The sequence below is a fragment of the Macaca nemestrina genome, chromosome 4 (assembly GCF_043159975.1).
Source record: "Macaca nemestrina isolate mMacNem1 chromosome 4, mMacNem.hap1, whole genome shotgun sequence".
Classification (NCBI taxonomy): domain Eukaryota; kingdom Metazoa; phylum Chordata; class Mammalia; order Primates; family Cercopithecidae; genus Macaca; species Macaca nemestrina.
In genome coordinates this window covers 116,049,010-116,063,285 of record NC_092128.1, presented here as the reverse complement: position 1 = coordinate 116,063,285, position 14,276 = coordinate 116,049,010, and the positions used below count along the sequence as shown (strand labels likewise).

At 49.3% G+C, this 14,276-nt stretch overlaps 1 protein-coding gene across 6 annotated transcripts in view; it reads right to left on the bottom strand.

The window, feature by feature from the left end:
• Positions 1–14,276, bottom strand: part of LOC105494232 (adenylate cyclase 1) — a 147,699-nt gene that overhangs the window by 64,870 nt on the left and 68,553 nt on the right. For all 6 annotated transcript variants that reach the window (XR_011622355.1, XM_071095152.1, XM_071095153.1 and 3 more), the window contains exon 5: positions 4,477–4,604. Coding sequence is in view for 5 of the 6 variants with exons in the window: in XM_071095152.1 (XP_070951253.1) it covers positions 4,477–4,604 (128 nt within the window). In the remaining variant the exon portion in view is untranslated. The remainder of the gene's footprint in view (positions 1–4,476; positions 4,605–14,276) is intronic.

Here is a 14,276-nt window from a genome sequence, read left to right as displayed (position 1 = left end):
GGGACATGTCCAGGGTCACACAGCTCTTCAGGAGCAAGACCAGCAAAGTCACCAAACTCGCTGGACAGTTAGGATATTTCTCATCCCATCTTCATCTCTCCTATAGACAGGAACCACCTGGCCCAAACAGGGAATGTATATCACTTTTAAAGTATTCACTAAGAATCATACCAATAAAAATTAATGGGCACTTCCTTAAAATAGTATACCACACTCCTAAATAAAGCCCAAGTTTGAGAGAGAGGGGGATCTGATCTAGTGATGGAGGTCAGGCCAAGTAAGCTGGGGGCAGGGCCAGACTGCCCAGGGCCAGCTGCAGGAGCCCAGAGCCTTGGAGATGCCCCAGCCCACTGCTCTGGCCTCTGGATGCTTCGGCTCCCAGCGGGCCCAGGCTGGCTAAGCTGGGTAGCTGAGGAAGGCACTGGCCCTGGGATCCCACTTTCAAGTCCAGCATTCTTCACTTTGTCTTTACAAAGAGATGCCCCTCCCTGCACTTCAGAGGGCCTCTCTCAGCCCCACCTGGATTCACAATGGAGCCTCACTAGGCCCATAGGCATTTGACAAAATGGGTCCCAGACTCTTCCCAAATGACTGATCTGCATGAAAAAGGACTAGATGCTAAGCGGAGGAGGCCTAGGTTTAGAGATCAGAAAAGGAAAATATATCTATCCATTTTTCCCATAGGAATAAACATTCTTCAAAGTGATAAAACAAGATCTTTCCCACTTGTTCAACAAGGGAAAGACTTTCTCCAGCCTCAGAAATCAAGACCCAGCTCTGGCTGCATGCTTGCCTGCACCTGCAGCAATTTCTTACTTGTGCTACCAGCAAAGCATTGGCCTGAAAAGAGGCTGACAATGGAGCCCCAACCCTCACCCTCTATCAGAAAAGCCTCTGGAACCACGGAGTCTGCATCAGATGCTTCAAGAACCTTCCAACCAGCCAAACCATCCTGATATGATTTGGCTGTACGTCCCCATCCAAATCTCATGTCCAGTTGTAATTCCCAATGTTGGGGGAAGGACCTGGTGGGCGGTGATTGGATCATGGGGGCGGATTTCCCCCTTGCTGTTCTCATGATAGTGAGTGAATTCTCACAAGATCTTGTTGTTTGAAAGTGTGTAGCTCTTTCCCCTTTGCTCTCTCTCTCCTGCAGCCATAAGAAGACATGCTTGCCTCCCCTTTGCCTTCCACCATGATTGTAAGTTTCCTGAGGCCTCCCCAGCCATGCCTCCTGTACAGCCTGTAGAACTATGAGTCAATTAAACCTCTTTTCTTCCTAAATTACCCAGTCTCAGGTAGTTCTTTATAGCAATGTGACAACAGACTAATGCAATACACGTCCCTTATGTGCCTTAGGATTTCCTCTGCCCACTCAGAAATCCCCAAGCCTGGAACAGACTTCTCTGTGGGCCTTGGAAAGGGACATATCTGACCTGCAGGCCCCTCTCCTTCCTGGTCACTCAGGCACTGAGCCTGCCACCCAGGGCTCTATCAAAAGAGGAAGTCAGTGGGTAACCGCTGAAATTAGTGTCTTGGGGCATAGCCCGCTCCCTTGGAGATGGAAAGGGCTTTCTGGAACAGAATCAGACTCAAGACAGGAAAAAAATGCAGTTGAGAGTGCAGACCTCACTACTGAGGAGGGGCAGGGAGCAAACAGAACCAGTGTGCACAACTGTGAGGCCCAGCATGGGCCCTGAGGGGAAAGGTTAGCTCTGGTCACTTTACCTGTTCACCTGAAACTTTGTGTTTCCAAAGTTTCAAATAAAACACTCCATTCCAAGGTAGGAAGAAGAGAAAGACATTATATAAAGTGTCCTCCTCTGCCTGGGCAAACTCCCCCTGTTGATAAACATATTCTATCCTGCATGTGCAAGGCAGGGACACACACAGCCCAATGTGGCTGCCAAGGGATGCCCCAGATGCCTAGATGGTCCCAGTAGAAGGCCGGCCATGCAGAGCACACACTGGTGGGTCCCAGGGTCTGTGACAGTCTGAGGAGGAAGAAGGGTTTGTTTGGCTGGGAGGCATCTTCCGCACTCAGTCTTTGGTGGCTTTTCTTCTGGTCCAGAGCCAAGAAGCTGAGTGACAGGAACTCCGGTGTGTAGAGCTTCCTGAGGCCCTGGGAACACTCTGGTAATCAGGAGCCCAAGCAGAGAGCAGCTACAGGAGGCCCAGGAAGATGCCCCTGGCACTACAGTAGACCAGTTTCAGGTAGCAGGGCCAGAGATGTGGAGCTGGGGGCACCAAAGCCTGGAGAATCTCACAGACTGAGAGCCAGCAGCTGGAATGCCAGGAGAGCCGGCCAAGAGGACACAGGTTCATGGAGCAAGTGAACCAGAAAGTGGAGTAAACCAGGTGAGTTTGCAGCTCCAGGCCAGGTGCAGAACCAGAGGGCAGACGCCGGGCTTCCTGGGCAGCAGCCAGGAAGAGGCGTGCCCGCAGAAACAGCTTATAACCCATCAACATGCACATCGAGCAAGGCAGAAACAGGAGTAGAAGGAAGGACAGCAGCCTTTAAGGCCCAGAACCTCAAGCAGGAGATGGGGTGTCACTGAGCACAGGAGCATTCGCAGCCAAGTGAGGAGACCAGGGGCCAACAAGGAGCAAGGAGCACCAGACCCCTCTCAGGAGGACCCCGGTCGGCACAGGCAGGGTCACCAACCTTCAAGGGCACAAGGCCATCCGGTTCAACTCCTCAAGCCACCTGGTCAGCCAGGTCAGCTCACATCATTCAACTCTGCTTGTGTCTGTGCTCAGCACTGAATGGGGGCTTCCCAAATATTTACTAAGCAAATGGACTGACATCTGTCTCCTTAGTGCATCTACCTACAGAGCCTCATTTTCGCCCAAGGAGATCACACAAAACCAGATGTGATATGATATATGATCTATATATATACAAATAGCATATGATATGATATGTGATGTGACATAATGTGATTTATGACAATGTGATATGATGATGTGATCTATGATGAAATATGAAAGACAATTATACGATGTGTGATATTTGATACAACATGTGACGTTATATGGTAGATGATGTGATATGTGATATGTGATATTACATGAAACACAACATGGCATGTAACATATGACATGATATGACATATGATCTACAAGTGATACATGATGTAAGGTGATGTATGATGTCATCTAAGATGCAACATACAATATATATGATGTGCTGTGATAATGTCCCATCCTTTCAGAGAACAAGTGATGGTCATCACCTCTAAGTCTTCTCCAAGCCAGGCATCCTTCCTTCCTTCCTGCTTCTGCCCAGCATCTCCTCCAGCCAGGCTGCTTTTCTCCGGGACAATGGCTCTCTGTTAGGCTGTGTGCTGAGGTCAGCTGAGGGGGCTTTTCTACCCTCAGTCCTAGACCACACTCCAGACCAGCCACCTCGGGCTCTTTGGTTCATCAGGGACTTTGGTTCTCACAGGCGACTCTGACACGAAGCCATATCGGAGAACCGCTGCCCCGGAGGGCTCGGCTTTGCTCACACATCCCTGACATGCAGATGCCAGAAGTGGGCGCAATGCTCAAGGTGCTGGCCTCCTCCCAACAGCCTCTTTCCAGTCACACTGTCTGCAGGAGCACCGCACGGGGCAGTCCACGGGGCAGCCCACGAGGCAGCGATGCGGCACAGGGAGCCAGCAGTCTCGCCCCATCTCTCAGCCTCGCTGGCTGGGTGTTTGCCTGTGCATCCTTTCACCCGCAGCTACCCATCATCTCCCTACACGATTCTTATGCTACTACTTTCCCACTCCAGGTATGAAGCTATGCCCCATCCCTGTTGGCCCCATCTCGTTGGAGCATACCCACTTCTCCACATTTGGAGATGTCTGTTTGGATCTACACTCCATACATTAGCTCAGCCTTCCAGCTCCACACCTTCCCTAACTTGACAAAAACATCTGTCTTCATCCCAGTCTCTGATAAGGACAATGACAACATAAGACTGACCAAGAAATGGGCAGGCCTGTCCTCACAGGTGTAATATTCATCCCATGAAGACTCACCTGCCCGGATCCCAAGCCTGTCTCCCCACACAGAGAGCACCCGAGACCCAGTCACCTTGCTGAGTGAAGAGAAACATACACATTTACTTCCGTTTAATAGAGAATTCAGCTAGATTGGGGTCAAACCTTTCTGAATGTCTTATCTGGTTAAGCTAAAAATGAATTTATTTTTGCATGACTCATGCATACCTGACAATACGCAGAATTCCTGTGGACAAAGAAATACAGTTACACATGAAATGTAAAGGCGGGGAATCATGGAAGCATCCTTTCACGCTTTCCTGAACCCGGCATCCTCCAACGCTGGCATCATTCTCTACAGCCTCAGACCCACCAGGACAAAGCGAGGCCCTGAGAGGGGAGCCCACACGGGGCAGGTGGCTCAGCTTCCAGGATTTCGATGTGTAGACGCCCCAGGTCACTCCTCTCAGCCCCACGGTGTACTTACGTGATGGTATCAATCATGTCGAGCCCCATCTCCACGCAGCAGTGGGCATGGTCAGTCTTGGGCTGGGTGAGTCCTGACACGCAGTAGTAGCAGTCCCCGAGAATCTTGATGCGACGACAGTGGTTCTCCTTCAGGGAAGGGGAAGGCACACGGTAAGAAGATAGCACTGCAGTGGCTGTGAGCACCTCTGCTGGCTCCACCACCTCTAGACACTGGTGGCCACAGAGCACTGACAAGACACACTGCACCTCGGCCAACACCTTCCCACCCAGGCCACACCCTTGTGTGGTCACCACAGTCTTGAGGGCTGGGACCAGGCTCACATCAATCTCCTTCTCCCTTTCCCCATACCTCACATATGGCCTCTTTCCCCTTGGGGGTCCATCCCTCCTGTCTGCTTCACTGAGCCAACTCTACAGGATGATCCTTCAAGGTCCAGCTGGAATGCCACCTCCAAGGGGCATCTTCCCTAACTCCCTTTATTCCCACAGCACCTCCCTTAACCGCCATGCAGACCATCACGGACAGCCCTCCAGAACGTGCTAGATTCCCCCCAGCAGCTGCTTCTCCCCAGGAAGGGTGGACCTCTCACCCATCTGGGTGTCCCTGGGGCTTCTGACCTCCCCACCCATAGGGCACACTCCCCGGAGGCAGAAGACACTAGCCAAAGCTGAATGTCCATCTGCTCATCTGTACAGTGGTATGAATAGGAACAGCAGCACCAGCCTTGCAGGGCACGTGGAAGGTGGAGAGAGTTAACTCTAAGACCCTGTATTGTCTTACTTGGATCAATCAGTGTCAACTAGGATTATCATCATGACTGTTGTGTTTATTTCAGGGACAACATTAAAACAGCAGCTTTAAAACATTTCCATTTCAGGACCCCTTTATGTCTTGAAATCACTGAGGACTCACTAAAAACAAAAACCTTTTGTGTAGGTGGGTTATAGCTACTGACATTTAACAATAAGAATTTTTTCGTGTACAAATGCATTTAAAATAATAGTGAATCCACTGCAGGTTAACACAAGTAACATTTTATGAAAAATTATGACATTTCCCCAAACAAAAGACAATGAGTGAGAAGCACAGAATTGCAGTTCACTTCTGCGAGCCTCTGCGGCGCCGCCGTCTCGAGGGCAGACAGTGGATTCTGTGACCCACTTCTGCATCCAGCCTTCATGCTGTGCTGTCTCTGCAGATGCCCGGGAAGGAACCAGCCTCACACAAGCACAATGCTGGATGAGGAAGGACCTCACAAGTCCCCTGAGATGGTTTTATGAGGCCAGAGAACTCCTCCAGCCACTCTGAGAACACATCGGTGGCTTATATTTAATGTGATCTTTTGGTTTCTTACAAATGACTGGGGCCGCAGGTCCTCTCGAATGCTGAGTTAACACAAGTGCATTTGGGATGAGAGTTACCAGCTCTCATGATCCCTGTGCTCACCTGTGCCCCACATTCTTAAAGAAGAGGAACCAGGGCCAACACAGAGTGAGTCAGGGCAGGGCCAGGCCACACCGACCGCTGGGAGCCCCAGTTCCCAGGCTGAGCAGGGATTGGCCAGCAGCTGAATGGCCTGTCCACGGAAGTATCTTCCCAGAGCTGAGTAGACAGCTGATGACCCTGCTGCTGTCCTGAGCTGCCCTCAGGCCCGGAGTTGCAGGGACCTTGAGAGATGATCCTGGCCACTGCCCAGCATCAGAGACGGGGGCACTGTTGGGCATACAGTTGGCTCTGTGCCCAGCTCCTTCCACCGCTGAGCCTCCCTCAGCACTCCAAGACTGTGGACAGGAGATGAGGGGAGGAGGTGATCAGAGACTTCAGTCTGTAAGATGGACACTGAGGCCAGCCTTGTAAAGCCCAGGGGCCGAGTCTGCTCCGTCAGGGCCCAACAGGCTCCTCCTGCTGACAGGGAGCTGGTCACAGAGAAGCTGGTGATAGTCCAAAGACGTCCAGGGTCTGGCCGCTTAGTGTCTCCTCCATCTCTGCATGACTGTGATAACTACTTAGCCCTTAGAACGCTGGCCTCATCTGCAGAAGGGGGTCTTCCCACCTGCCCTCATCCCCTGGCAGGCTGAGCTGCAGCTGACATGAGCCTGTGTCAGGGGCCTGGGAGCACGAGTTCAGAGCTGGGTAGGTAGGTCCACTCCACCCAAGGGCAGGCTTCTTGGCCCAACAGCTGCTGTTTCCCAGGCGTCCAAATGTTTCAAAGGGGTCAGGATGTGCCTGCTTGGAGGCTAGCTGTGGGGACCAGTGATGATCTGGGCAAGGGTCTCCGTGCAGTGGCTGGCACCATGGTTACTGTCACTGCAGCAATGACAGGGCCTGGGACCACAGTCAGCGCTCACAGAAGGGACTGTGTCCTGTCCCAGAGAAGGTGCAGCCAAGAAGCCACAAAAGTGACCCGGACACAGGGTTGCTGCCTGGTTCCAGTGCCAGCCCCTCAGGGCCCAGCCTGAATGACCATTCACTGGACCCCAGGGTGCGCTGCCAGCGCCAGTCTCTGTCCTGCAAAACTGAAGACAGGGCCCCTCACTAGGGATGCGACCGGCCAGTCTTCTCAAGCCATCCTCACCAGAGCCTCCAGGCCCACAGTCAGCTCTGGGCTCCCTCCTAGGACACTGCTCTGTCCCCACTGGCACTGCCCTGGCATGCCCCGTGCATTCAGGCCTGCTTCCAAACATCCCCCAAATGTCCCCAACGGTCAGAAGCAGGCCTGAATGCACGAGGCCTGCCAGGAAGGAGAAGCGGCCACCCCTCACACTCAGGCTTCCTCCGCCCAGCCCTGCCGCTTCCCACCCCCTCCCTGAGATGAGAAACCCCGTGAGCACTCACAACCTGTGACGATGGCCCTGACACATCAGGATTTCTTCTCAGAGGTCCCAAAGGAGGGCTCAAGACCCCTCTGGAAGCCCACAAGAGCCACAATGCCCACTGGCTGCTGGAACTCTTCTTGCACATGGTTTTGGAAGCGTTGCCAATCCCCAACTGTAAGGACCTGTGCTCTTGCATCGAGAGGACTTTGATGCGGGTCCCTGATCATCCCTGCATCTCATGCGCAGGAGTGGACTCAGGGATTGTGGGCAACTGCCAGTGTCCCTGCCCCCACCTCAGCTCTGAGCTGTGTTTCCAGCATCTTTCCAGGGTCTGATGGGTACCAGGGCCTCCTGGTCATCTCTGTGAGTCCAGAACAAGCCTATTCCTGGAGTGGGACAGGTTGCAGGACAAGGCTGCTGAAGGGATGAGTGTGCATGAGTGAACAGGCCAGTCAGATCTGATGGTAGCAGGGCTCCAGGGTAAAAGGCAAAGGAGGGGCCTGTCAGTACAGCTGCTCCAAACAGCCCACCCTGTCAACCCAACTATCCGATTTGACACCAAGACTTGGCATGGCCACCGCAGAAAAGGACATTGCTGTGGGGCTGGCTGGGGTGGAATCATCAATTACCATCCCTACAGGAGTCCTATGTAAAAGGAGGCATAAACAGCACATGGGAATGAAGGCCAAAGAGACACCCACGGAGCCTCAAGTGTGACCGTCACTGCATGGTGTAGGCGAGCTGTGAGTGGGGAGAACCTATCTCTGCATGAGGACCAAGGGCAAAGCCATCTAGCACAGACTATCCACATGCACACAGTCATGTGGAAGGCCTTACAAGCACATGAGGGCTTGTGTATTCTGAAGAAATTGTCCAGAACAGTTGTCTTTAGAACAGCAATCCTCTCCTGGAACCTGGACAACATATACTATACACACACGTGTGCACAATTCCAGCTCACCCAGCATCACACATGAGTCTCTGGAAACTGTTCTGAGATGCAAAGCTGAGGACCCTCCTGGGCCCTCATGGTGTCCCTTTCCCACCCACCTGCATCACGCTGGCACTAGTGGAGACAGTTTAGGACAAATGTTGAATACACTGCTTTATTTTGTCTTTAATCTCAGAGGCCCTGGCTTTTGTTAGCAAGCTTAAGAGATCAAAAAAGGTATTTCTAATTGGTTTTAGTGTTTCTGATTTTAGACTCTTTTGTATAAATATGCAAAGTCAGCACCTAGAGTCCACTGCAATAAGCACCACAGGAAGTGTTGTGTCTTCTCCAAAAGAAGAAAGAAGATGAGATGGAGGGTTGGCAAGGGCTCAGAAGCATGTTCAGCCCTAAGGGACAAGAGTTGCCCCCTCCCTCCCAGGCTTGAAAGGGACAGGACTGCAGGCAGGTGATGTGACAACAGAAGCTTCTCAGTACAACAGAGTGGCTACAGGAGAATTCAGATAGGAAAATTTCCTGATTCACTCCAGGTGTGGCCTAAAGGGCTGCAGCCAGCTCACAGACAGTCTGGGCCCATCATGGTCTTAAGGGTCTGAGCAGGTAGCCACAGGGAAGGTTCTAGAACAACAAGAACTCACATAGGCCAGTACATTCTGACCCTGCCCAGCCCCAGGATCCATCCCAAAAGGGCACGGAGGTAACGTCTAAAAGAAAGCAGAGAGTCGGTGGCTCAGGAAGATCCACTGCCAATTCCAGAGCTCTGACATGCCCAGGCTGCTCTAGGGCCAGTTCTAAAACAGTAGAGTCCAGAGAGGCCAGAGGACGACGCATGGACTCACACACTGCACCCCAATTCTGAGAAAACAGGTACCTGGGAGAAGGAGAGGATGAGAAGCCTGAATCAATCCAGTTTTTGCCTGAAAGTGACCGCATCCAAAACCCAAACCGGCCAAGTCCAATTAACTCTGTAAGACTGGAGTGTTTGGCTCTCAGTGGAAAAACGAAATAAGAAATTTTAGAAAACTCTAGAGGAAGCTTCCTGCTACAGAAATAGGGCAGAAGAGCTGAAACATAAGAACTCTGCAGACACCTGTCCATCAACAGGATCAAATCAGGTCCCCGGAAGCCTCCCCGCCTCAGGGGAGGACTGAAGAATCAGCATGCCCTGTTGGGAAGCGCTCTCCAGGAACAGTTTCACAGTGAATGCACTACCAGCATCAAAAAGGAACAAAAAGGAACCATGGAGGGGCAAAGGGAAACCCAACACAAACGTCTAACTATACACGCAGGACGAACAGTGGGCAGGGGAGGGGTTTCTCCATGTACCTCGACTTCAGTTTTTTACTGTAGAACGAACCATGCAATTACTTTACGTGCCTAAAAAGAAAACTTAAAAACAGTGATACCTAAAAGATCAAAACCAAAATGAAATAAACCTGTTACCAGCATGATCACAGAGAGAAGAATTATTCCAAGCGATGAGAAAACACATATTTGACTGTATGTCTGGCAGAATATAATGCAAGGACAAAAATAACCACAAAGAAATCTCCAATTGCATTCAGCAGACTTATTGTTGAAAATAATATTGGCAATGTTATTTTGAGCCTACTATATATAGAAGGATGAAACAAATAATATTACTGTCATTAGAATTTTCAGCATCACCAAAAAGATACAAATATAAAAATCCAAGGAGTGAAGTGAATTGGAAATATCAATATAAACTCATAATTTATTTTTATTTTCCTAAAAAAAAAAATCCTATCTCAGTGCCCTAAAAAGCCTCGGACCAATTACAACACAGATTATAGGGCTGAAAAACCATTTCCCACTGAAAGAAACCAGGACTTCTAGAAAAATGCTTAGTGTGAAGATGCTGCTCAGAGATGACTGACCTTAAAAAAAAAAAAAAAAGACAGAAAACAGAAAGTAACCTGAACAGGCTCCCACTTGCCAAAACAGGAAAGTTAACACCAAAAATAAAAAAAGATGGCAATCGATCAAAACACATCAAATTTTGTAAAATCCATGACTTCATAACGGGGTGCTGATTATTATTTTGAAAACTGATACGTAAAAGTAATCAAACATTTACTATTTTTGAGAATAACCCAGTAGCTGAATAAGTATTCTTTTTTAGAAAAAATCATGAGCTAATAATGCTGAAGAAATTAGGGAATTAAAAACCTCCATCTTGCAAAGTAAATGCAACATAAAATGTCAGCCATGCTTGCAAGGCAGCTGCTATAAAACCATTGGGTGCAATGTGGATGGGAGACCATTGATGGACAGGTCACACGGATAACCACTCCACCATCAATCTCAACCTGGCAAGAAGAGAAGCAGCCAGCACCTACCTGCTACAGAGAAGCAATGAGAAGTGCACAGCCACCCAGGAAAGGGTTATTAAAACAACAGCAACAACAACAAAAGCAGATCCAAGAAACTACTAAGTCTCCTGAAGATCTACCAGTTCACAGAAGCCGAGGAGAGGGCAGGAGGAGCACATAAAAAAATGTCACAGAGGATGGGGGGCCAAAACGGGAGTGGCACTGTTAAAGATTAAAAGGGAAATCCCAAGACTAGCTAATTCCTAGAAACAGTAAATACTTTCACTTGCAAACCAACCCATCCCCAGTCCATGCCCTAATCACCCTTTGTCTAATCTAACTCTCACCTACCTGCCCTAAATCACCCACTGGCCAGGTACCAACCAGGGCCCACTCCTATAGCCCAGAGCCCATGCACATTATTCAAACTATCTAATCCTAAACCTGATAAGCTGCTTAACCTGCCCCACCCCTTCCTTCCCCTGAAACCACAATGAAGGCTCAAGGCCACACTGTCCCCTTCCTCCTTCTGCCTGCTGATGACCTCGGTGCTCACTGTGTGGCCCTGTTTGGCATGGCGTGAATGCCCTCTGGTCTACAGGCTGTGAGTAATAAACTTCCGTCAACGACACGGCCTGTCTGTGTCATTGTTCAGTCACCTCCAAATATTAAAATCCTGCAAGACAATCAAGACATATGCCCATCTCATTTGTATCCTGGTTCGAACAAATCAGCCAGGATGAAAAGACATTTTTGAGACACAAGGGTGAGCCGAGCCCAGACTGGGATTAGAGATGATGTAACTTTCATCAGTTTGGTTGGGTATGATAATGATATCGTGGTGGTGCCAGGTGAAATGTTCTCAGATGACAGAGTTAAAGGATTTATGGAGGAAGTGAGATGACATCTAGGATTTGAGGGAAGGCAGAGGGTAGAGACCAAACAAGACTAACCAGACATTAACAATTGCTGGAGCTACATTACGGGTGAGAATTCACTTCAGGCCTCCTGTGTGGCCAGTTTTTTAGCAGCTCACAGAACTGGGGTGTGGGAGCAGCAAAGGATGTACAGACTCTCCAGTGTCCTTTTCACATTTTATAGTCACAGAAACCAAGACATGAGAAGTAAGGATGACGTGGGCGTAGTCCTTGCAGCTGCCTGGTGATTCCTGGCCTCGGAATCAAGCCCAGTGAAAGGATCCACAAGGAGAGCAAAGGCTGGGAGGGGCTCAGGAAGTATGGAAGTGAATACACAGCTCCATGAGCCTGAGACTTTACAGGGACAGCTCTGTCTCCTGGGTCGGCTTCCATAAGTCCCTTTTGGAAATATCCAGAGTAGACACAAAATAAATGAAAAATAATGACCTCACTAACACAAGACATAATAATGTCATCTTTTGGCAATTAAAGGTTGAACGAAATGGTCAGATTGTGAGATAGAGGAGGGACCGCTCTTAGGGGTCTGCAGGACCCCACAAGCATGGAAATAAAGGAAAATCCTGAGTTCCTTCAAGGGAAATTCCAGGCTCCCAGCTAGCCCTGAGAGGTAAATGAGCAACTTGATAAGCAAGAAGGTTAACAGTAGCTTAAAACAATAGCCAAGGAAGTTAAAGTCACAGGATGTTTGGTTCCCTATAGAAAATAAAGATAACATCTTAACATATGTCCCTGAGTTGTTTTTTAGAAACCTAGACCCCAAATGGATATGCTGGCAACCTCAAATAATGGAGAACTGAGGACTGAACTCTGACTGCCAATCTTTGTCCTAAATTTCTTCCTTAAGGGCCTGGAGGATGTCACACCCACAAGCCAGAGCTGACATTCTTTTCTGTGGACTCCGACATTTTAAACAAAACTTCTCTTCTTTAACCAATTAAAAATCAGAAAATCTTTGATTCTACCTAGGAGTCCTATTTAAGATATCCTTATTCAAGATATCCTATCTTTTTAGGCCAAACCAGTGTATAATTACCACGTATTGATTTACAATTTTGTCTGTAACTTCTGCTTTCCTGAAATTTACCCCCGCCTTCAAAAACCTTGCTTGCAAGCCATTGGAGAGGTTCTGTCTTAAGCGGGAGCTGCTCAATTCTCCTTCCTTGGCACCCTGCAAATGAAGGCCCTTCTTTTTCCTGCTGTAGATATTTCTCCCTCCATGTAGATAGTTTGGCTTTACTGTGCTGGGCAATCACACCTAGGCTCAGTTGAGTAACAACTGCACCGTAAAGCCATGCATGTTTGCCTCGTCATCTGTGACCAGGAGGCCCAGAGCTGTGTCAGCCTGTAGGAGGATTCTTAAACCCGGCATGACACTTGTCCTATATTCCCTTAAAGCAAATTATATGAATGCAAGTGATCCTAACTTAAACACTCATGAAATCATTGCTCAAATACTCCTGTGTTGGGTCCCCATGGATCAGAATGTCTACTGATGTGTCCATGTTTGGGGTCAGCACAGGCTTTCAGAGGCCATCAGCTGCCTCAGCATATCCCACAGGATTACTGAGATCCAGGTAGCCTCAAGCCCAGTCCAGGGAATGGGAATGTCTCATGGGGGTTGTCTAACCTCACCACACTGACCAGTCTACTCTTGTACTGATCCCCATCAGGGACCTGCTTGTACCATCTGAAATCTGAATGCACGTCTGGCATGCGCCAGGAAACAGTCACTGTGGGGCTGAGAACTTACAACAATGTGAGGTGCTCTCATTGGGAAAAAACGTTCCCAGAAGGGTTCCCGGAGTTATGACCACAACTAAGGGGCTGTGTTCCCATCCACCTAAGGAATGGGAGCAGGATGAGCCCCAGGCGGCCCAGCTGATAACCGGCCAAGCTGGGATTGTCTTATCTCTGCAGATGGCACACAGTGAACCCCTCCATGCTGCCCCACAGTCTTCTGGAAATGGATGAAGGAACTGTGTGCTTAGTTCAACCAGTTCATGTTCCCGTTAAGAAAACTGACATCCGGAGAAGGGGCCCTGTCCCTCTGCAGGTGAAGGTAGAGTGAGACTGGGCTTCGGCAGGTGTTTCTCATTAATACAAAGGGGTGTGGCCAGTCTCCCAAATATACATGGGTATTAAAGCAAATGTAAATCTAACAAGTATCCAATAAATGGGGAAAAGGTCAAAAATATTGTTCACATCTGTGACTATCAACCATGGCTAAGGAGATAAATAAACCATCAGCTACTATCAAGACTAAGGCAAACATGTTCTGTGTTTGTTTAACTTCCCACAGAGGCCTTCATAGAGAAAGATAGGTTTGGACTGCAGCTGTGTGTAATTTTCCAAGCCTGCCCTTCACAGGGGCCACTTGCATCACCAACACAAGGGCCTCAGACATACAAGTATACCTGTGGTACACACATCCCATGTGGTCCTACTTCATGGGGGCCACCTGCATCTCCAACACCAGAGACTCAGAAACAGGCCCTTGCAGCCATCAATTATACAACCTGGAGCCTAGAGTCTAAACATGACCCAGCCTGGCTACCAGTGGGGGGCTTCAGTATGCATGGACATCTGGCAGCCACGACTCACTATAAACCATTAGAAAGAAAGGCAACTCTTTCCTGCATATAATGCCCCTATGGAGACCAAGGCATTTAAAAGACATGCTCCATTGCTGCCATACAGCCAGATATAACGTGAGCACATCTGAGGGACACGCATCTCACATGCTCCTACTTCACAGGGGCCA